Consider the following 22401-nt stretch of genomic DNA (forward strand, 5'->3'; position numbering starts at 1 on the left):
GCATGGCATGGGCATTTGATTAATAGTTCATGTGGCTGCTTTAGATTGTACACCTTAGACAACATTTAATGAGCCTAATTATAGTTATTGTTGTAACTGGTATGATAACTCCAGCAAACAGGAGTGACCTGACCTAGGATACAGCTCTTTTTGGTAGCCAGCTAAGAATGTAAAAAAGGATTCAGTTTCATCAGGAGCAGGCATATGAAGCCAAGTAGCTTTTTTGTGGATGTTTTTCTTAAGTTGTACAAAGGCATACTCATATCAGGTTTCAATGGGGCTGTGAGAGCCAGCCGAGTACTTAAGGGAAGCTCTATAGTGCAAAAATGTTAGTCAAAAATAATATAGTAAGGCAAGGGTCATAAAAATTACATCAATTCCAAGATAAACTCCTACCTCATTTAAAGGCATGTATGCTATTCTTAACAAGAAAACAATGGTGTTTATCATTAGTAAAATCATTAATGCAACATTTAATAATTCCAGCATGAAAGCAGAAAATTAAAATTAACACTTTATGAGTTCCTGTTTATATAAGAAAATAACTTCAGAGGTAAGTATTAGGGGACAATAATCTCCAGTGAGGATACAAAAAACTAACACCATGGAGGGAAATTTTCTGACATAGGGATAAGGCAACCTAAATTTAATCTCATGAGAAATAATCAGTGTTGTTAAAGATAAAATTCTAAGAATCTCAGCAGCCTGCTTGAGTGAGAAATGAGTAGTCAAATAATAGCTTAAGTTGTTAACTGATGAAACAAGTACGTTATCATTCTGTGAGTCTAAGTCAATAAAATGAAGCTTCTTTAAAGGCCATAAGTATCAAGCAGAGAACAATTAGTTCAAGGGCCTTTATTTAAAAGTTACCATGGAAGGAGACTAAATAGATGTAGCACAATTAAGCAGAAAAACAAAAACTATATATAAGGCACAATCCAGTAGTTTTAAATTGTCTACATGAGTCTGAGATTTTGATAATGGTGTTCAGGTAAATAACAGACTTGATTGGGAGATCATGGGATCAGCAGTTTATGCCAGGTGTTCTTTGTTTCTGATCCTTGTAATATTTGAATTTCAGTTTAAGCCCTTTGGTGGTTTGGAGAGGTGCATCTAAGTATTAACTCTCTGTAATTTCAGGGCATAAGGATTAGTAAGGAGTATTACATACAGTCTTTTCCAGTGAGACTCCAGGGAATCTTTTAGCTAATGTCTTTTCTGATATATATGATTCCTTGGAACAATATCAGGCAGATTTTGGAATTTTTGGTTTTTCATTATCAAAGCTCTTTTATCCTGTGAAAACATTATTAGAGTATTGGGTTAAATATTGACAATGTTTAACAATATTAGAGCTGGTATAGGTAAAATAAGAGAGGGCTGTTTGGTTTGAACTAAGAACTACTTTTCTGTAGTTATTTCAGTATTCATTTCTTGGAGTCCACAGGTGGAATCCTTTAAAGTATTCGGAATATACTTAATTTTAACTTTAACATATGTTTATTGCATCTTTTAACTTATAGGATACTCTGTAAGCAACTTAATGTTATTAGTTACTGAAATAACTAATTCTTATATTAAAAGAGGAGCCCTGGTGGTACAGTGATTAAAAGTTTGGCTGCTAACCAAAAGCTCAGCAGTTCAAATCTATCAGCTGCTCCTTGGAAACCCTATGGGGTAGTTCTCCTCTCTCCTATAGTGTTGCTATGAGAAGGCAAGGAAAATGAAAATGGTTTCTTACATCTAAAAAATCAGAACATTGAGCATTAGCAATACTCTCATAAAACCTTATGGTAATTATTCTAGTTTACATAGTTCCATGTAGTTAGTCCTGGTTCCATGTCATTCTGGATTAGCAGTAACTTTAGAACCTTTGTTACTTTCTACACAGAAGTTCTAAAAATCTTGATTTAGTCCAAAGTATCCGTGTCTGAAATATTATAGTCATTTTTGTAAGTTCAATATTGTCCTTTTTTGGCTGAAATGTTTTCAAGTGTTTTTAGCAAGGCAGTAGAATAAAACCTATCTGTGGACAGCAAAACTTAATATGGCCCTGATTACCTTAAAATAATACTATTAAAATGTGGAAGAGTTGATGGGAATTACAAAAGTAATGCAAAGCCAAATAAAGACAATGTAGACCAAAAATACTTTTAAAACATTGTCTTCAAAGAGCTTCAGATAAAACACGATTTTGAGACATAATACCATATGGTCAGAACACATCAAAAATATACCAAGATTACGAAGTCTTAAATATCTGAAACCATGTGAATTTCCCCAGTTAAACCATTGGCTTGGTGATGCTAGATTTAAAAAGAAATAAAGTTGCAACCAAGTTAGTAATTGAAATAATAAAATTATGACATAATATCATGTGTTTCTTTAGTATCATGCAAATACTGCTGACACACAAGTTTTAACTCAGAAAATTTGGCACTTCAGCTTTGACAACATGTTTATGTAACCATATTAAATAAAATTTTTGTATTTTTTTTAATAAAAGAGAAACAAATCTTTTGTGGCTTTACAAAGTTTCAGAATTGTCAGGAGTGTATAGATTACTGAAAAACAATATTTAAGTTATTTAAAGCAATGATTTTGAATATGTAAACCTTAGTTTTTTTTTTTTTTTAACTACATAGCTTGGTTTTAACTCAGGAGTTTTATTTTAATGAGAAAATGAACACTGGTTTTCAAGGCAGATTACATAAAAATAAATTAACTTTTTTACTTAGTAATTAAAGAAAAAACTGTTATTTTAACAGCTAGAAACCCATTTCTTTGTGTATGTTATTTGATAACATTCTTAGAATTTTTTTTTTTATGAATTAACCCATTAAACTTTTAGTTACAATAAACAAGAACTTTGATTATATTAAAAACAAAATCTTTACCATACTTTCCAAATCCTTGTCTTTGTTATGTTTCTTATAGTGTAATCCTTAGTGGCAAACACATTTATTGTTTGACCCAAACATACGTACACATACCTGTTCGCTGTGGCATAAGTTTAGCCTTCCTTCTTTAGTATCTTTATCTTTAACTTTCTATTTAACTTCCGTCTGACTTTCTACTAATGTCTATATAACCTTTTTAAATTCTTCTTTCTCATCTTGGAAACTATTTTAAGCTGACATTTTATGAAATGTAAAAACTTGAATGAATTTACTTTTATTAATTCCTGGGAATAGTCCAAAAAAACAAACCAAACCCCTTGTAGAGTCGATTCCAACTCATAGTGACCCTACAGGACAGAGTATAACTGCCCCATAGGGTTTCCAAGAAGCACCTGGTGGATCCCAGCTGCTGACCTTTTGATTAGAAGTCAAACTGTTAACCACTACGCCACCAGCATTTAGGACTGTTTAATTTATGAGCACTTACAAAAAAAAAAAAAATTTTTTTTTTTTTTTACTTATCATTAAACCAATGAGTAAGTTCTTTGAAGAAATATTTAATACCATCTGGAGGTAAAACAAATTATATGTTAATAACCTTATTTTCTGTATATTACAGGCTCCTTTAAAAAAACAAGAATTATTTGTTTCTTTTTAAGGCCCATTACCTCAGTTAAAATAAACCATTCATTCTTTTATATTGTACTTTTTAAATATATTAACTTATAGCGAAGTTTTTCCAGAGTAATTATCAAACACTCAGGAGCAGAAAAGAAAAGACAGCCTCTTGAAAAGCAGTAAGTACCAGACATGGCTTTCAAGTTGATGAATGACAGAAATGTAAACATAATATTAGAGGCAAGTTCTCAACACAAAATGAAACAGAAAAACTATGTAAATTTTCTGGCCAACACCAGACCCAGGCTTCTTTAATATTATACAATGTAAATAATTTAGTTTCTTAGTATTAAACAAAAGTTCCTCAAAGGAGAGAAAAGTTAACACAAGATGGGAATGCATTTTCTTTAAATGATCACTGAGTTTCTAAATTACTTCTAAGTATATTCAGCTTATAGTTCTTTTTAAACATGAACTTTAATTCAGCATCCTGGTAGAGGGGAAGTCTAGGCTCATTTAAAGATGTTTTCAAAGTCTTTTTAAAATTAATTTGTAGAAATTAGAGTCATCAATAAACAAATTTTGGAGAAGCAGCTTATTCAGCTACCTGGTAATTAATTTTGAAGATCAGAAACTTTGGGGAAAGTTTGCAGAGCATTGAGTTATTTATGGAGTTGGCCCCACCATGTCAAATGCAGCAAGCATGGTCAGCGCCTCATTTTTAGCTTATAGTTGTTAAAGAATTCCAGAGTAGGCCTGTTAGAGTCTTTTTAAGGTTGCTTTAACATATAGCTGTTTGGGAGGGTATTCTACTTTCTTCTTTCTTTCTTTGCACTGGGTGTTTAGTGTTGGAGACCTAGAAAGCTGTAATTGATTCCCAGTCTCATGAGAATTTTTTTTTTTTTTTTGTATCTTTATGGTTCAAATTAGATCTTTTGCTTTTAAGAGGCTTCCTTTGCCTGATTATTACATAGACTACCTGTTATAAATAAGGGAATTCAAGCCTCAACAAGAATTTAACCAATTGAAATTGCTTATAAACAAACAAATTAACTCATCAAAATAGGCATGCAGTTCAATAAAAACTATTGAACCCCATGCGCGAGTGAAAAAGCAAAAGAGAAAATGAGCAGAAAGTTCAAAAGATTCTCAAAGTGGCTACTGACATAAAAGGGTCCCCAGTCAGGTAATGCTACGTTATGGGAACCAAAGTACAAGACAGCCCGGGGCTGCCACCTTCCCATTGTGAATTAACATTCCTAAGAATCAAGAGTTCAAATAAATACTGCCTTTGGGGTTCTTAATAGTGTACTTGAAAGGTAGAGGTCAGTAACCTTACAAAACAGGCAGGAGCTGTTACCTCTCTACCCCTGTCAATTGGAACTCCTCAGGACATCGAAAAATTAAAGTACAGCAGAGAAGCACAGAAAGGAGAAACACAGGATGATGTTGTTAGGTGCTGTCAGGTTGGTTATGACTCAGAATGACCCTATGTCACAATCATTACTATGTTTGAGCCCATTGTTACAGCCACTGTCAGTCCATCTTCTTTTTTTGCTGACTCTCTACCTTAACCAGGCATGGTGTCCTTCTCCAGGGACTGGTCCCTCCTGATAACATGTCCAAAGAACGTGAAAGGAAGTCTTCCCATCCTCACATCCGAGGAGCCCTCTGGGTGTACTCTTCCAACACAGACTGACTAGTTTTTCTGGACGTTCGTGGTGTATTCAGTATTCTTTGCCATCACCAAACTTCAGAGGCATCAATTTTTCCTTGGTTTTCCTTATTTGTTGTCAGCTTTCACATGCATATGAGGGAGTTCAAAGTATCATGGCTTGGGCTTGGGTCAGGTGCACCTTACTCCTCAGTTACATTTTTGCTTTTTAACACTTTGAAAAGGGGCCTTTTGCAGGAGATTGCCCAGTGCAATGGATTGTTTCATTTATTGACTGCTGCTTCCATGGGCGTTGATTATGGATACAAGTAAAATGAAATCCTTGACAACTTCAGTCTTTTTTCCATTTATCATGATGTTCCTTATTGGTCAACTTGTGAGGATTTTTGTTTTCTTTATGTTGAGATGCAATCAATGCTGAAGGCTATAGTGTTTGATCCTCATCAGTAAGTGGTTCAAGTCCTCTTCACTTTCAGCGAGCAATGTTGTGTCACCTGCGTAATGCAGGTTGTTAATGAGCCTTCTTCCAACACTGATGCAGCATTCTTCTTTATATAATCCAGTTGCTTGGATTAATTGCTCAGCATACAGATTGAATAAATATAGTGAAAGGATACAACCCTGACACACACCATTTCTGACTTTACGTGGTATACTCTTATTCTGTTCGAATGGTTGCCCCTGGGTCTGTGTACAGATTCTGCAGGAGCACAATTAAGCTTCCTAGGATTCCCATTCTTCTCAATGTTATCCATAATTTGTTATGATTCACACAGTTGAATGCCTTTTATAGTCAGTAAAACACAGGTAAACCATCTTCTGGTATCCTCTGCTTTCAGCCAAGATCCGTCTGACATCAGCATGATATCTCTTCTTCCATGTCCTTGTCTGAACCCAGCTTGACTTTCTGGCCGTTCCATGTCAATGTACTGCCGTAACTGTTTTTTGAAAGATCTTCAGCAAAGTTTTACTTGTGTGTGATATTAATGATACTGTTCGATATTTTCCACCTTCTGTTGGATCACCTTTCTTTGGAATGAGCACAAATATGGAGGTCATCCAGTCAGTTGGCCAGGTAGCTGTCTTACAAATTTCTTGTCATACACAAGTGAGAACCTCCAGCGCTGTGTCTGGTTGTTGAAACATCTCAATTGGTATTCAGTTAATTCCTGAGGTGGTGTTTTTCACCAGTGCCTTCAGTGCAGCTTGGACTTCTTCCTTCACTACTGTTGGTTCTTGATCATATCCTCCCTCCTGAAATCGTTGAACATCAACCAGTTCTTTTTGGTGTGGTAACTCTGTATTCTTTCGATTCTTCCTGCATCATTCAATATTTTGCCCATAGACCATGCTTCAGTATTGCAGCTCTGAGGCTTGAATTTTTTCTTCAGTTCTTTCAGCTTGAAAAATGCCAAGTGTGTTCTTCCCTTTCGGTTTTCTAGTTCCAGGTCTGTGGACATTTCACTACAGGACTTTACTTTGTCTTCTCAAGCTGCCCTTTGAAATCTTCTTTTACTTCATCATTTCTTCCATTTGCTTTAGCTGCCCTATGTTCAGAAGCAAGCTTCAGAGTCATCTTCTGACATCCATTTTTATTCTTTCTTTCTTGCCTGTGTTTTTAATGACCTTTTGCATTCTTCATGTATGATGTCCTTGATGTCATCTCATAATTCGTCTGGCCTTTGATCATTAGTATTCACTGTGTCAAATCTATTCTAGAGATGGTCTCCAAATTCAGATGGGATATACTCAAGGTTGTTCTTTGGCTCTTGTGGAATTGTTTTAACTGTCTTCAGCTTCAGCTTGAGCTTGCATATGAGCAATTGGTGATCTGTTCTGCATTTGGCCCCTAGCCTTCTTCTGACTGATATTGGACTTTCCATTGTCTCTCTCCACAGATACGGTCAATTTGATTTCTGAGTATTCCATTCAGTGAGGTCCACATGTATCGTCACCATTTTTGTTGTTGAATAAAGGTATTTGCAATGAATAATTCATTCTTGTAAAAGTGTATCATGAGATCTCTGTCACCGAGGCCAGTTCTCCAACTACCAGTACTTCTTTGTTTTCAACTTTTTCAGTTACAATCACTAGTAATTATCAGTGCATCTTTATTATGTGTTTGATCAATTTCAGACAGCAGAAGATAGAAAACCAATCATAATTCTTCAGAAACTCAATGCAAAAAGGCTGAGTTCAGCTCGAGAGGCTATTTACCTGGAGTGACAATGTCAGGACCCCAGAAAAATGGAACAGCACAAAGATACCCCTGTGGCACAGAGGTCTGATTTGGTGATGTCCCAGGAGATTACCAAAGGTGATGCCTCCGAGCCTGTTCGGGTGCTGTTTTATGTCTAAGCGTAGTAAACACTTACTCTGTTGAAGAAAGGAGATTTATTGGTGGTTCATTAACAGTCTGGCCTGGATAAGACGTCTGATTTTACAGAGTGAACAAATACTTCCAAAACAGTGAAGCAGCAGAGAACTTTTAAAGGATGAGAACAAAGAACTTGAGGTGCACTATTTTGATTGGACATTACAAACTTAGATTAACGCAAGGTGGGTTTACTGAAAGTGGGGGCTGTGGAGGTTTACAGGTCCTTTTTCTACTAGAAACACCTGGCTTAAGTGAAATTTTTCTTGTCAGTAGTTGCCTAGGAGACCCAGAAGAGAGTCAGCATCAAGGTCTTCTTCCTGAGACATTGTTTCAGGAAGGGTCTTGATAAACCCATTGCTGTCGAGTAGATTCCAACTCATAGTGACCCTATAAGGCAGAGTAGAACTGCTCCATACGGTTTCCAAGGAACGCCTGGTAGATTCAAACTGCTGGCCTTCTGGTTAGCAGCTGTAGCTCTTAACCACTACACCACCAGGGTTTCCTAACCACAGAGAAAAGGGGGAAAAGAAAAAGGTTTCTTTAGTTTACATTTAGTTATAGGCCTTAAAGAATAAGTTAGGGGTTTGCATATCTTAAAGGCAAGATGGAGTAGGACCCTGAACGCTAAAGCAGCCATTTTACTTTAGTCAAGTGCCTCAGTTTACTTGTTCTTACTCAATAAAACCCACTGCCGTCGAGTCGATTCCAACTCATAGTGACCCTATAGGACAGAGTAGAACTGCCCGATAGAGTTTCCAAGGAGCACCTGGTGGATTCGAACTACCGACCTCTTGGTTAGCAGCCATAGCAGTTAACCACTACGCCACCAGGGTTTCCTCTTACTCAATAAAAACCTTAAAGGTTTTTGTGGTTACTTTTTTTTTTTTGTCTTTCAAATTTAGTCTTAGAAAAGCTATATCCAGCTCTACTGGTTTCTTTTAATAACTTTTCTGTGGCACGCTGGTAGTATGTCTCCATTGTTGGCGGCAAGGGAGTGTGGTCAAGGAATAGTGTCTCGGTGGTTGTGCTGATTTTTTTCCCCCATCAGTGGCATATGAAAGTAATAGTTTGAACTTTGTACATTATTTTAAGTTATTGACCTTATTGAACCCTTTAAAACATTTTGATACATAGCTTTCAATACCATAAAATTACCAACTGTTTGTATGATATTATTGTGATAAAATATATATAACAAAATTTGCTATTTTAATCATTATTAAATATATGTCAGTGACATAAATTTTATTCACCATGTTGTGCAGCCATCACCACTATCCATAAAATGTTTTGCCTCACTCCAAACAGAAACTCAGTACCGCTTAAGCAATAATGCCCCAATCCTCCCTCACTCATACTTCTGGTAATCACTGATACACTTTTGTCTCTGCTTTTGCCTATTCTAGATATTTCACAGAAGTGTGTATAAATCTAGACTTGTTAGCTAATTTACATCATTGGGCACCAATTGCCACAGGGTAATTTTAGACTATTTCCATCACTTCATTAAGATCCATCATGCCTATTTTCAGCCATTCCCCATTTCCACCCCCAGCACCAGACAACCACTCATCTATTACTTTGTCTCTAGGTTTGCTCAGGGTCCCAGGACTTAATAGATACAGGGTTATAAAAATGAAGAATTAAAAAAAAATGTGCTGTATTTAAGAAGAGAAGGAGGATTGAGTTTTATATATAGGTGGTGGTGTTTGGACTCTGCATCATAAAGAATTTTAAGGCAATACTCAGAACAAAGATGTTGTAGGCTTTAAACGAGTTTGCGTCAGATACTGCATTTGAGGGTCCTCAGGCTGCTGATTAGTATACTCATTTAAGTATAAGGTTCATGTAAAACGTTAATTCATACAAATATTGGATTCTTCCTGGGTGCTAGGCATTGAAGTGTCTGGAAGGACATAATTCTTACACTCTTGAGAATATAAGCCTGGTTGATTGGAGAAGAGGTGTGTATAGAGATTAGTCAGACCATGCGTTAAGATATGGACAGATCATCTTGCAGGAAATGTTCCAAAAAGAAGCAACATCAGGAATTTGTTTAGGCAATCCGAGTTGTCATAAAAATTTATTTAATAGATGTAAAATTTTGGAAATGAGAAGGAAAGCATCTTTCCTGCATCTCATCACCATTAGTGAACTTTTACTTTGATACTACATTCTCTTCTGTTCTGTTACCATATAGCTCCACGTGACAGTGTCCTCAAAGCATTATTTCTCTGTATTGTTTTGATGTTTCTGTAGTTTGTAACCACACTTTAATTAATTTTAACTTGTATATGTAACCAGTTTCTTTTTTCTTTATTGTGGCAAAATAAAACAGCTGTCATTTCAGTCCTGTTCACATGTACAATTCATGACATAAATAACCAGCTTACTTTTTCTTGATTTTAGTATTTCTGTATTGAAAACAATGAAGGTATAATATTATTGGAAATGGTTGCCTTGTTAAAAGTAGTTATATCAGATTTTGTTTCTAATGCTGTGCTTCTTTTATGCATAAACCTAAACTTCTGTTAAAAAGTATGTCTATGGTTTTTTTTTTAATAAGTCACAGCTTGAGGCTTTGTTATAACCAGTTCAGCCTAGATTTCGTAGCCGTATATGGAAGGCGCATTTTTAGAGTAACAGGGAAAAGGATAGCTTATTGTTAAAGTGTGTGTTTCTTTGGTGACTATGGAAGTTGCCGTATTCCGATATATCGACAATTAGTTGTTTGCACCCTTTTGACGTAGGAAGTCTGAAGCAGGTATGTAGTAATAAACCTGGCTCTTGGTAAATAAAGATTAGCTAACATCATTTTGATGGAGCTGTAGGGAGTAAGGGAACATTTCAACTGAGAGCATTTAAGTGAGTTATTAGGTGGTATGGCCAAAAAACAAAACAAAACAAAACAACCAACCAACCAACCGTGAATGTTTGAACTAACTTAGGGGTAGTTGGGATGGAGAAACTTGATTATCAAGATGTTGATGTAGAGGTGACTCGGTATTAATTTTAGACCAGAGAAAAAAATGAATCAGTAGCTTAAATAAGGATGGAAAGAGAAAATAGTAAATTTTGGGAATGGATAATGAAGCTGATTTTTGGCACATTTCTAGGCAAAATAAAATTAAATGAGTTTTGTCAAATGTGATAGTTAATATGAGGGAATAGTGAATTTTTTCTTGGTGGTTGTGGGAACATGGGAGTAGGAATATTTTTGAATATGTCTTTTGTGGTTTTCATGCAAAATTATCTGCCTGTTGTAAACATGGTAGATGGTGGTGCAGCTTGAACATGCTCTCCTCCGCAGGCTCCGTCTGCTGTTTGAAGCTTCTTCCCAGCTGGCATTGTTTATAGGAGAACCACGTCATACCTTTATCTGTAGCCTTCCCCTAGGTCTTAAGGTTCCAGAAACTTTACTGTGAGGACATTGGATTTGGTGGAACAGCAATCATGGTAAGATGAAGATTAGGAGAGAGGGGTGGTAAACTGCTCTAAGGGTTTGCCAGAGTGTGGGTTGATTTTGGGTTCTGAATGTTAAAAATCAGAAGTTTGTAGAAATGGATTCTCACTGAATTAGGGTAGTGGCTGAAGATAAGTAATGTGTGATGTTCATGTTGTAGTAGTGAAAAGGATTGCAAACCATTTTGCTGTGAGAAAATACAGAAGAGTTTTTGGTTGTGATTATAATTGTAAGAGACCATTTGAAGGTAGACTGTTAGGTCAGATTACAGTATATGTAACATCTACTTTGAAAATGGAGAAATTTGGGGCTCAGTTAGTATAGATGAAAGCAGTCTGGAGAAAGATACAGTATCCTAACCTTATTAGTACCTGTTGGTGTAGAGTTGATTCCGACTCACAGCAACCCTATAAGGACAGAGTAGAACTGCCCTCGTAGAGTTGCCAAGGAGTGGCTGGTGGATTTGAACTGCCAACCTTGTGTTTAGCAGCCAAGCTTTTAACCACTACTCTACCCTATTAATAGTAAAAACAGAAGCAAAAAACAAAACTTGGAGAGGAGAGAAAAGAGATAGGGTCAAGTGTCTGTGAGAGGGTGAAGTTTGGCCATGATTTGGGAAAGGAATGGGATTAGAATGATGGAGCTATAGAGGGGAACTGGATTCAAATGTAGACTATTGTCTTGAGTAGGTGTGAAGGAAATTGGGGAAAGGTGGAGGGATTTGGTCAGCGAAAGAAGTCAGTTTCAGGTTGGTATAGGAGTGGGAAAGAAACCCAAGTGGCATAGAAAAATAGGCTGTGAACAAGCTGATTATTGACTCTCATTTTACTCCTTGCAGACCGTGGGCAAGAGCAGTAAGATGCTGCAGCACATTGACTATAGAATGAGATGTATCCTGCAAGATGGCCGAATCTTCATTGGCACCTTTAAGGCCTTTGACAAGCATATGAACTTAATCCTTTGTGATTGTGATGAGTTCAGGAAGATCAAGTAAGGAAGACCTGTTTGGGTAAAGAATATGCAGGTAGAGGCAGTGGGAAGCCAAGGCTAGAGCAGGAGTAAGGGATTATAGAGGGTAGTTGAAGGAGGTAGGGAAAAAGTTTCTAACCCTTCGGTGTCATCTTCAAATAGCTGTAGAGGCTCCCAGTCTCAAAGTTTTTATCGCCGTAGAACTATTTCTAATTTGCAAAAAGACTTTCCAAGGAGCGCCTGGCGGATTCGAACTGCTGACCTTTTGGTTAGCAGCTGTAGCACTTAACCACTACACCACCAGGGTTTCCTGGGTTTTAAAATAATGAGGAAAAGTGATGTTTGACTCCTTGTGCTTGTTGAGGACAGTTCTTCTCAGTTAAATTTGAATGAACAGAATTCATGACATTTTCGTTGTCGTCCCCCTTTCATTTATTTCCAGTCGCCTTCCTGTACCAAGGCGGCGGATCATTCCAGAAGTGCTAGGATGGTGGATGCCTCAGTTTTATTTTTACTTTTTTTGTTTAAACCACCTTTATACTAAAAAGCATTAAAAAACCCTTATGATATTGATAAATAACAAAGAAGGTATTTGAGAGCTTCGGGCATATTCTCAGTTCTGTTTTTCATTCCTTTCTGACCAAGTCGTGGGAGTAATTATACCTAATTAATGCTTCAGCTTGCATTATTCTCTGGTAATACCTAATGGGATTTATTAAATGGCATTGTAATTGTAATGGTTCCTTTTACCTACACAATGCGGTTTAAACCCCATACATGTATGCAGTAGACATTAATCTGATTTTTCCTGCTTACATTTGAAGAAACTAGGATAGGAATTTAATTTTCCAAAGTTACACAGTAAATGGTAAGCTCAGGAATACACAGGTGTCTCTGATTCCAAGTACTTCCTTACCATTTTGTATGCCCTCTTTTGCCTATTACTGTCTTATTCATTATTTCAGTTCCATGATATGTCAATAAGATTTACCTAGTTAAAAAAATGATTTAGAAATTATTTCCCATCTTAAAATTATATAGAGTTAGGTTTCAGTTTTGACTGTTTTAAAAGGCTTACTGTGTCATTGCATTTATTTTACAATGAAGAAATTAGTTTTGCTGAAGTGTAATATCTAGAGAACATTCTTTAAAGGGCTGAAGCTTAATAGAAGAGCTTCAGCACTCACCTTGCTGTGCCTAGTATTTGCATATCAGCTGAGTCTAGGTGTTAATTTTATCACAGCTCAGTGACTGTCTTATGTTTAAATAAGATTCTTGGCATCAGTTATTGTCTTAATTTTTACTTTGTGATACACATGTAAGTTATGTAAAATAATTTGAGCTAGAGATACTAACTTACTTCACGAAAATTTGCTTCTGATTTGTAGGCCAAAGAATGCAAAGCAGCCAGAGCGTGAAGAAAAGCGGGTTTTGGGTCTGGTGTTGCTGCGTGGGGAGAACTTGGTTTCCATGACTGTGGAGGGGCCACCCCCCAAAGATGTAAGATGTAGGGTAGGATGGAACTTTCATGTGGAAGAGCATTGCTTTATTGGAGATGAGAGAGGCACAGTACAGCACATCTTCGTCAATTAAAACGTACTTAGCACTTGATGTCAGTTCTTTGTATTTAGAGATTAGGGTTTTATGATAAATTATTCTTCGCACCGTGTAGTACCTAGATAAGCATAGCAGTTGCTTATTTACTTTCTCATTTTATGGTCATAAACATACATGTTTTGACAAATATAATGTACGTTCTAGGCATCTGCAAGATGTCTCCAAGGTGCACTTGCCCATTTTTTCCTTTGAGTAAAGAACCAAAATGAGATAGGTGGAATGGGAACAGGGTGAAGTTAATCAGTGTACGAGTGAGAGATTACGACAATTCAGAATTTGGTTTCAAGTTGTAAACTTTTGTTTCAGACTGGCATTGCTCGGGTTCCACTTGCTGGAGCTGCAGGAGGCCCTGGAGTTGGCAGGGCAGCTGGCAGAGGGGTACCAGCTGGTGTCCCAATTCCCCAGGCTCCTGCTGGATTAGCAGGTCCTGTCCGAGGAGTTGGAGGGCCATCTCAACAGGTGAGGAACCACGAAGAGGTTTTATTTTATTGAGAGGATGAGTCTAGACCCTGAGACTGAGGAGATTTAAAAACCTGAGTCTGCATCCTATGTGATGTAAGCAGCATATGCTGCAGAGGGCACTGGAAAGGAAGGGAGTTAGAACTAGCTTCTTAGGATGGGCATTGGCTTTTTAAAATCACCTTAGTTACGAGTAACTTGCCACTGTTATTACTAGATGAGTAAAGAGAAGTATGAAAATAATAGGGTTGAGAAAATACAAAAGGGCTTATCAGATGGGAAAGGGGCTCATTAAGTTTAAAGCAGAATGTGTCAGTGTACCGAAAGTTATTTTTTTTAATTTAAAAATAATGGGAGAAGTACAAAATTGCTATACTTTTAAAGGATTGAATTGGTCATTAGCCCCATTTGTTTTCTGTACTTAATGGTCTCAATTTCACTGTCTTCCTGGTCATGCCTTCTCAGGTAATGACTCCCCAGGGAAGAGGCACCGTAGCAGCTGCTGCAGTTGCTGCTACTGCTAGCATTGCTGGAGCCCCAACACAGTACCCACCAGGTCGGGGGACCCCACCTCCACCTGTGGGCAGAGCAACCCCGCCTCCAGGTAAGAGATTGACGAACAAGTAGTAGAAGATTTGGGATGAGAAACTTGTAGCATGATGAGGGAATGAGGCCTAAAGATGCTATTGCTAAGAAGATACTGTGCTAAGGCCCAGCCCAGGTACCTAGCTAGAAGCATGGGATTATGCTTCCTTTAGGATACTGAATTTTTAATAAAAGGCTACGTATGGTCCCTTTTAAATTAGGGATGGCATACGGGGTTAATAGATACCTGGGCCCATTTATGTAAATATCATCTTGGGGTGAATTCTGCTATTTTAGATGAGCTGATTTATGAGGCTTTTATTTCATCATTTTACTTTTGAAGGGATTATGGCCCCTCCACCTGGTATGAGACCACCCATGGGCCCACCAATTGGGCTTCCTCCGACTCGAGGGACCCCAATAGGCATGCCCCCTCCAGGAATGAGACCCCCTCCACCAGGAATTAGAGGTGAGTGGGCACACTGGTGCTCTTGGGATTACTCAGTTATAGTGTGCCTGGTGGTGGCAGCCAAGCCCTGAATATGTATCTGCTCTTTTTTTTTTTTTCATGGATATCTTGTTTTTTTTTCTAGGTCCACCTCCCCCAGGAATGCGTCCACCAAGACCCTAGGATACTGTTGATCCTTCTTAGTCACTTTTTTCCTGCAATGCATCTTGTAAAACTGTGTAGTGTTCGTGAGCTTTTTGTTTCCTCTTTGCTGCATTAATATTAGCTAATAATAAATGAATAGAGCAATTAAACTGCAAGGTACTGTGTACATTTTTTTTTTTTTTGGTGTGTGTGTCTGTTCGTTTCATTGAAGTCAGAGTGGGGTTCTTCTGGTCTTGAAATTATGATGGGTGAGGTGAATTCTCTCAAGCAGCTTAGTCCATATGGTATACTTGTTTTTGCTTCCTGACTTGCGCTTTGTGCATTGACCGGTGCTGGTCCGTAACCTGTTATAGATAAGGAAACTAATGACCAGGGAGATTTAAGAAGTCAAGCTAAGAGTCACACTAACCTCCTAAATCACACTACCTGTATCTGAAGGGTAATGGGAATGAGATGAGAAGCATTGTGAGGCCACATATATAGCAAAGGTAATTGTGGTACTGAATCAGACACTGCTCATTAAGCCAAAGCATTTGGAACAAAAAGTTACTACTTTTTCTTGAAAGTTTACCTGAGGTGATCGGCTTTTACAGCTCCATAGTGCCTGACGTGGCTGTGGTAGGTGATCTGACCTTGGGAGTAACCATCACCTGAAATGAGTAAGTATGATCAATAACTGAAAAAAAAAAAAAAAAAGACAGAGCCTGGGTACTAGGAGGCAGAGGGATTTCATGTTTGAGATAATACATTATATTATTTACCCAAACAGATAATTTGCTACAGTACAAATTCCGATTATGCCCAATGACGTCACTTAATAAAGTACTGGATTTCTTTAGAGAAGTAGATACTCTCTTCTAGTTAAATAGCTGAGGAATGTAGTATCTAGACCCAATTTTAGTATTTGAACAATGAAGCCCAGTCCATTACCCATTGAACAATGAAGTCATTTTTAAAAGGTAAGGAGAAGGAGATTTTTTAGATTTTATTAGTAAGATTTCAGGGTCATTCAGTAGGCAATGAGCAAATCACCTATGTTGACTGCAGGAGTTAGCTTATCAAAGACTTTAGATTGGTGTTAACTCCACAGTAAGCCGAAGAGTGATAGACTGATTGAGGCTGTGCGTTCTCCAGCAGAGACTGTGTATATACATGTCATCTTTTCTTCCTTTTCAATCATATCCTCGCAAGTGGTAGTCATTCAAGAAAAAGGGACCTTTGAAGTGACTACAGTTGGTTATCACCGATATTATGTCTTCACCAGAGTGGTTTCTAGGACTGGTGGCCATTAACTATCAGGTAAGGAACATAAAATAGTCAAGTCTTAATTGGTTTGGGGGGAGTTCTGTAATACAGATTAGACATTTACTTTTTCTGAGTTTGTTAATGTTAAAAAAATGAAAGAACTTTGATTTCAGCTCCCCCAGCCAAGGTATTTTATGTGAGTCTGGAGACAAAGCCACTCTGTCAGGACAAACTTGTCTCTGAGATGACAGACAGTTTTTCCTCTCTAAACAGTGTGTGGGTCATACTTAAGGAGCTATGTTTTCTGCTCAGTCTGCTATGTGGACCCTCTTTTCCTGGTGATCTGTGCTAACTTTTTTCATTGTTGGAAGGAAAATATTACTCCTATATGTCTGCTGGCATATATGGCATTCTGATTTTGGTGCGAGTGATCATGCATCATATATGAAGAAAACCCATTCTATAACACTCCTCAAAGATGGCCTCTTTTTTTTTTTCAGTAAGGAGAGACTTTATTCGAAAGCATTATTGGGGGTGGGGGGACCTATTGCAAAAGGAAGGGCTCTCTGACCTTAAAATCTGCAAACGTCTGGAAGGTTCAAAGCCTTCCATTATAGAGGAGAATGAAAAATCCATTGCCTTCAAGTCCATTCTGGCTCATTGCAACCCCATGTGTTACAGGGCAGAACTGCTCCATAGGAATTTTTTTTAAAGATTTTGTTATTGTTTAGGTGAAAGTTTATAGAACGAATTAGTTCCCCATTCAACAATTTATACGTAGCTTGTTTGGTGACATTGGTTGTAAAGCCCTGAATGTGTCAACATTCTACCCACTCCCTCCCTGGGTTTCCTGTGTCCATTCCCTCAGGTTTCCTGCCCCTACCGCCCTGAAGTTTGCTTTTGGCAAATGCTGCTGTCCTTTAGGTCTCATATAGTTGATTTTTCTGGTGTATACATTCCTTACTGGTGTTATTGTTAATTTTATAGGCCTGTCTGTTTTATGGGTATAGTACGATCTCTGTAAGTGACTTCAGTTCTGAGTTCAAAGGATGTCAAAGAGCAATAGTCTCAGAAGGATCCACCAGTCTGTATCAGACCAGTAAGTCTGATCTTACGAGTTTGAATTTTGTTCTACTTTTCTCTCTGTCCATGACGTATTATCATGGTTCTGGACAGGGCTGTTGGTAGTGGTAGCCGGGCACCATCTAATTCTTCTGGTCTCAGTCTAGTAGAGGCCATGGTTCATGTGGTCCTTTAGTCTTTTGGACTAATCGTTTCCTTGAGTCTTTGGTTTTCTTTACTTTTCTTTGCCCCAGACAGGAAGAGACCAACTGTTCTTAGATGGCCGCTCTCAAGCTTTTAAGACCCCAGTCACTACTCACCAAGGTAGGATGTAGAACATTGTCTGTGTGGGTTATGATATGCCAGTTAACCTAAATGTCTCCTGTAACTATGGCTCCTAGGCCAAAGATGGCCTGTTTTGCAAGTTAGAGGTGCATGACAAGAACTCTACGTTATGCAAGGTGTTTATTTCTAATGGCTATTTTAGTTTTGATAATACCATTCTTGGCATAGAACTTTCTGGAGTTTTTTTCCCAACAGTTTCTACAGGTAACTCTGTGACATTGATTACATTCTTCAAGTTGTTCAACAATGCTTGCTGTCCCTTCTCAAATTACTGCATCACCATTAACATAAACTCATTCCACACTAAGCGAAAAACTCCCCTTTCACCATCCCTCTCACCCCTGGTAACCACTAATTTTGGTTTGTAAACATGTGCTTATTTCATATACATGAGATCCTACAGTGTCTGTTCTTTGGTGACTTATTTCCCTCAGCATGATTTCAAGGTTCATCCATCTTGTAGCATGCATCAGAACTACATTTCTTTTTATGGCAGAGTAATATCCCATTATAGGCAAGTACCACATTTTGTTTATGCATTCATCAATGTCATCATTGATGGACATTTCAGTTATTTCCACCTTTTGACTGTTGTGAGTAGTGCTGCAGTCAGCACTGGTGTACATGTAACTGTTCTCGTCTCTTAGGTATGTAGCCAGCATTGAGATTTCTGGGTCATACGGTACTTATATGTTCAACCTGGAGGAACCACCCAAATGGTTTCTATATTGTCTGTACTGTTTTATTATACATTACCACCAGCTATGCCATTTCCATCAGCAATTGTTGAGGATCCCTGTTTCTTTAAAACATTCTACACCTATTGATTTCCATTTTTATCATTGCCATTCTCATAGAGGATAAGATGTTGTTTCATTGTGGTTTTGATTTGCATCTCCCTTAGCCATTAATTTTTTTTTTTAATGGCTAATAGCTAATGAAGGAGCCCTGGCAGTCCAGCGGTTACATGCTCAGCTGCTATCTGAAAGGTTGGCAGTTCAAACCCACCAGCTACTCCATGGGAGAAAGATGTGGCAGTTTGTTTCCATAAAGATTTATAGCCTTGGAACCCTGTGGGGCAGTTATGCTCTGTCCTGTAGGGTCAGTATGAGTTGGAATAGACTCAGTGGCCATGGGATGGGAATGCTAACGAACATCCTTTCATGTGCTTATTGGCCATTTGAATGTCCTCTTTGGTGCTCCGGAACTTTTTTTGAGAACCCAATTGTGTGTCATGTACTAGAAGACCACTCGGGATAAAGACTCTCATAATGTAGAGGGTAAGATACGTATCTTCAGATATCAAAGATATGGGTCTGTTGTCCTCTGTATTCCTGAATTCAAACTAATGCATGCCCCATGTGAAACATGACTGGGCAACAAACTGTTGGTTTCCAGGTATACATACTTATTAACTTACTCCAAAAACATGTTGCATATCATGTCTGATAAGATTTTCTCTGTGATTTAAATAATACTTTGAAATAGAATTTGCGATTTAATAGTTAAGCTGTGTTAGTAATTTGTTATGAAGTCCTTTTGGTATTCTCTGTTAATAAGGTAGGTAGACTGAACTTGATAGAAAAGATTACTAAGATATTAAGGCATTCTCTATTTTCACAGTCATTAGTCCCAATCATGTGATGATATCAATGTTTAAAAGTCTTGTAATTAACGGACTGATGTTTTCTTTTTTTTTTTTTTAATTATTACAGTTGGGAACCAATTTACATAGCTAATTATTTTATAGTAGTATGTTTTGTCTAGAGTTTATGTAATCTTGTTTTAGGATCAGAAAAAACAGTGTAGTCACTTCCAATAAAAACTTTCATTGATATCTGCAAGTAATCAGTTATATCTCTAAAGTATTAATGGATGTAATTTTAAAAATGTATGTCATCCAAATGATTGTACATTGCTAGATTGTCTTACTTGTGTGCATTTTATTCCCTTTGGTACTGGCCATACATGTAATATGTGGTGTATGCGTTTTATTAAGTAAATAGAGCAAAGCTTAGGATCCTGGGTTTTCTGTACTAGGAGAATGACATCTAAGCCTGAAATGGGATATATGTGTGTTAGAACTTTTTCAGTCTCACTTGATGTCCTTTTGCCAACTTAGGTGATGACTTTGAAGGAAAGAGAGAATTCGAGTACTGAATTTGCTGACCTATCATCAGCAAGGTTCCTACCCAGTAGTGTCCCACATAAGGCTGAAAATCATATTAACTGCATTTAGGACAGAAACATAAATCACAGGTAAAGTAACCTTGTAATAAAAATAAAGTATATTGCAGAGGCCTTGGCTAGGTTCATGATGATAATGGACCTTATCTGAATGTAATGATTTCAAACTTTGAGCTTAAAATGACTTTCTGAAACCCAGTCAGTGTGCCTCACTAGACTTTTCAGAGCATGTAATTTGCAGCAAAATATATTGACATGTGAATATTTTGAATAGTTAAAAATGGCAGGTGCAGTATTGCACTTTGCTGGTTCCTCAAATATCCTTTTTTATTTTTATAAATATTCTAGCTTAATATATGTTTTTCTTTTTTTTCCTGAACTTTATATGTTGTTCAAAGCAAAATAGAAACCCTTCTTTGGATCCCAGAAAACACACACATATGAAGTGGAAACACGGACATGTCCTTTGCTAAAATGTCACTACCACCTCTTGATCAAAAATTGAGTGCCAGAGCTGTACAGGAAGGAAGGAAACTAATAATTGTGGAACATATGGAATGCAATGAGTATGGTAAGTGCCTCCTCATGGACGTTACTTGTTTTTGAGGACAGTTGATTTTGTATGTGTGTTTTCTTCAGTTGTCTGCTGTTAATCGGCTAGTAAAGAGCCTGCCACACACTAGATTTTTAAGGAATTCCTAGTGAATGAATGTGATGGTATTACTAAGTTACATCCTTGTATTTTACGGTTACACCCTTGTAATGGAATTTCTGTGATTAGGATCTAGTCTGTCTGATACCTAACCCCATAAACTCACACCCTGAAGTCGTCACTGGTTTCCAGGTAGTGGCTGGCCAGATGATTTAGTATATTTGCCAGCATTTGTTGTAGTGATGCTGAGAACCTTGTCATGAAATTACTATGCATTTGTGAAATATACACAACAAAACATACACCAATTCAACAATTTCTACATGTACAATTCAGTGCCATTGGTTACATTCCTCAAGTTGTGGCACTTTTCCTCATCCTTTTCCAAATTATTTCATCATCATTGGAATATACTCACTGCCCCTTAAGCTTCTCATCAAACTTTTTAAGTTGCTATTGTGAATTTTATCATCTGCAGATAATTCTTAAAAAGCACAACATCCAAAGCAAACATTCTTTACTAATTAAGCTAAACTATTATTGTTTGGTTTAAAGGTGACGACTTCAGGGGACAGTTTCAGTTCAGGACAATAGTTCTGGGGATCATCCAGCCTCAGTGGCTCTAGAAGATGTGAATTCTATGAGGTTTTGAAATTCTGTTCACGTTTTCACCCTTTTGATCAGAATTCTTCACTCTAATCTTTGATCAAAATGTTCAGTAATGGTACCCGGGCACCATCCAGTTCTGCTCTCACAACAGAGGAGGGAGCTGTTGGTGGACACAGTTAGCCACACATTCCTGTTCCTCCTCCGATTCCTGACCTTTCTTCTTCCTCTGCTGTTCCAGATGAATAGACGTCAGTTGTACCTTTGGTGGCCGATAGCAAGTTTTTCAGACCCCAGGCACTATGTAGTAGGCCCCCCATCCACGGATTCAGTTAACCTGCAGTCAGCCGTGATCCGAAAGTGTTAAATGAGTATGTAGCATGATAAAATCTTACAACATCCTGCTCTGTCATTCACATATTATTAGAGTATATTGTTACAATTGTTCTATTTAATTATTAGTTATTATTGTTAAACTCTTTACTATGCCCAATTAATAAGTTAAAATTTATCATATGTATGTATAGGACAAAAACAGTATATCTAGGGTTTGGTACTATCTGTGGTTTCAGGCAGCCACAGGAGGTCTTAGAACGTATCCGCTGCTGATGAGGGGGGACTACTGTATAAGAAATTGTGAGGTAGAAGAGAAGCATTAAAATCAGTATTAGGTTAATTAACTGCAATGTCCCAGGAAGCCATAACCCTAAACCTACGTACCGTGAAAACAAATCCTGTGGGGTATTTAGTTGTACATATGCAGTGTCATGTGCTGCTCTTTTTGTGTGTATGTGTGTGTGTTGTAAATTCAGCCTTTGTCCTGTGTGGTATCAGTTACGTTAATCATGTTGCACAGCTGTTACCTTATTCTGTACCAGATTTCCCATCACCATAGACAGAAACTTATTACTTCTGAACAGTGGATTCCCTTCTCAGTTTTAGCCATTTTTCAAATAATACTGGATTGCGTTTTCAGTGAAAGTTTACACGGCAAATTAGGTTCCTGTTTAACAATTTCTATACAAGTT

At 37.5% G+C, this 22401-nt stretch overlaps 2 protein-coding genes, 1 long non-coding RNA gene and 1 other non-coding gene across 8 annotated transcripts in view; all 4 read left to right on the forward strand.

Annotated features, from left to right (window-relative positions):
• SNURF (SNRPN upstream open reading frame) overlaps window positions 1–10991 on the forward strand; it is a 28008-nt gene extending 17017 nt beyond the window's left edge. For 2 of the 3 annotated variants that reach the window (XM_064296184.1, XM_064296186.1), the window contains exon 4: window positions 10881–10991. The gene's annotated coding sequence lies outside the window, so the exon portion shown is untranslated. The remainder of the gene's footprint in view (window positions 1–10880) is intronic. The other variant, XM_064296185.1, reaches the window with a different exon arrangement.
• Window positions 10912–15442, forward strand: SNRPN (small nuclear ribonucleoprotein polypeptide N). The gene is made up of 7 exons (XM_010600176.2): window positions 10912–11026; window positions 11872–12023; window positions 13391–13502; window positions 13926–14078; window positions 14544–14682; window positions 15007–15132; window positions 15257–15442. The coding sequence occupies exons 1-7, from the start codon at window positions 11024–11026 to the stop codon at window positions 15292–15294; spliced, it is 723 nt and encodes a 240-aa protein (XP_010598478.1). The 5' UTR covers window positions 10912–11023; the 3' UTR covers window positions 15295–15442.
• Window positions 15443–19707: 4265 nt separating this feature from the next.
• Window positions 19708–22401, forward strand: part of LOC104846949 (uncharacterized) — a 57304-nt gene continuing 54610 nt past the window's right edge. For all 3 annotated transcript variants that reach the window (XR_010323738.1, XR_010323739.1, XR_002783807.2), the window contains exon 1: window positions 19708–20686. This is a non-coding gene — a long non-coding RNA (uncharacterized LOC104846949). The remainder of the gene's footprint in view (window positions 20687–22401) is intronic.
• On the forward strand, window positions 20238–20311 carry LOC111747892 (small nucleolar RNA SNORD107). Its single transcript, XR_002783844.1, has one exon. It is a non-coding gene; the product is annotated as a small nucleolar RNA SNORD107 (small nucleolar RNA).

The sequence above is a fragment of the Loxodonta africana genome, chromosome 13 (assembly GCF_030014295.1).
Source record: "Loxodonta africana isolate mLoxAfr1 chromosome 13, mLoxAfr1.hap2, whole genome shotgun sequence".
Classification (NCBI taxonomy): domain Eukaryota; kingdom Metazoa; phylum Chordata; class Mammalia; order Proboscidea; family Elephantidae; genus Loxodonta; species Loxodonta africana.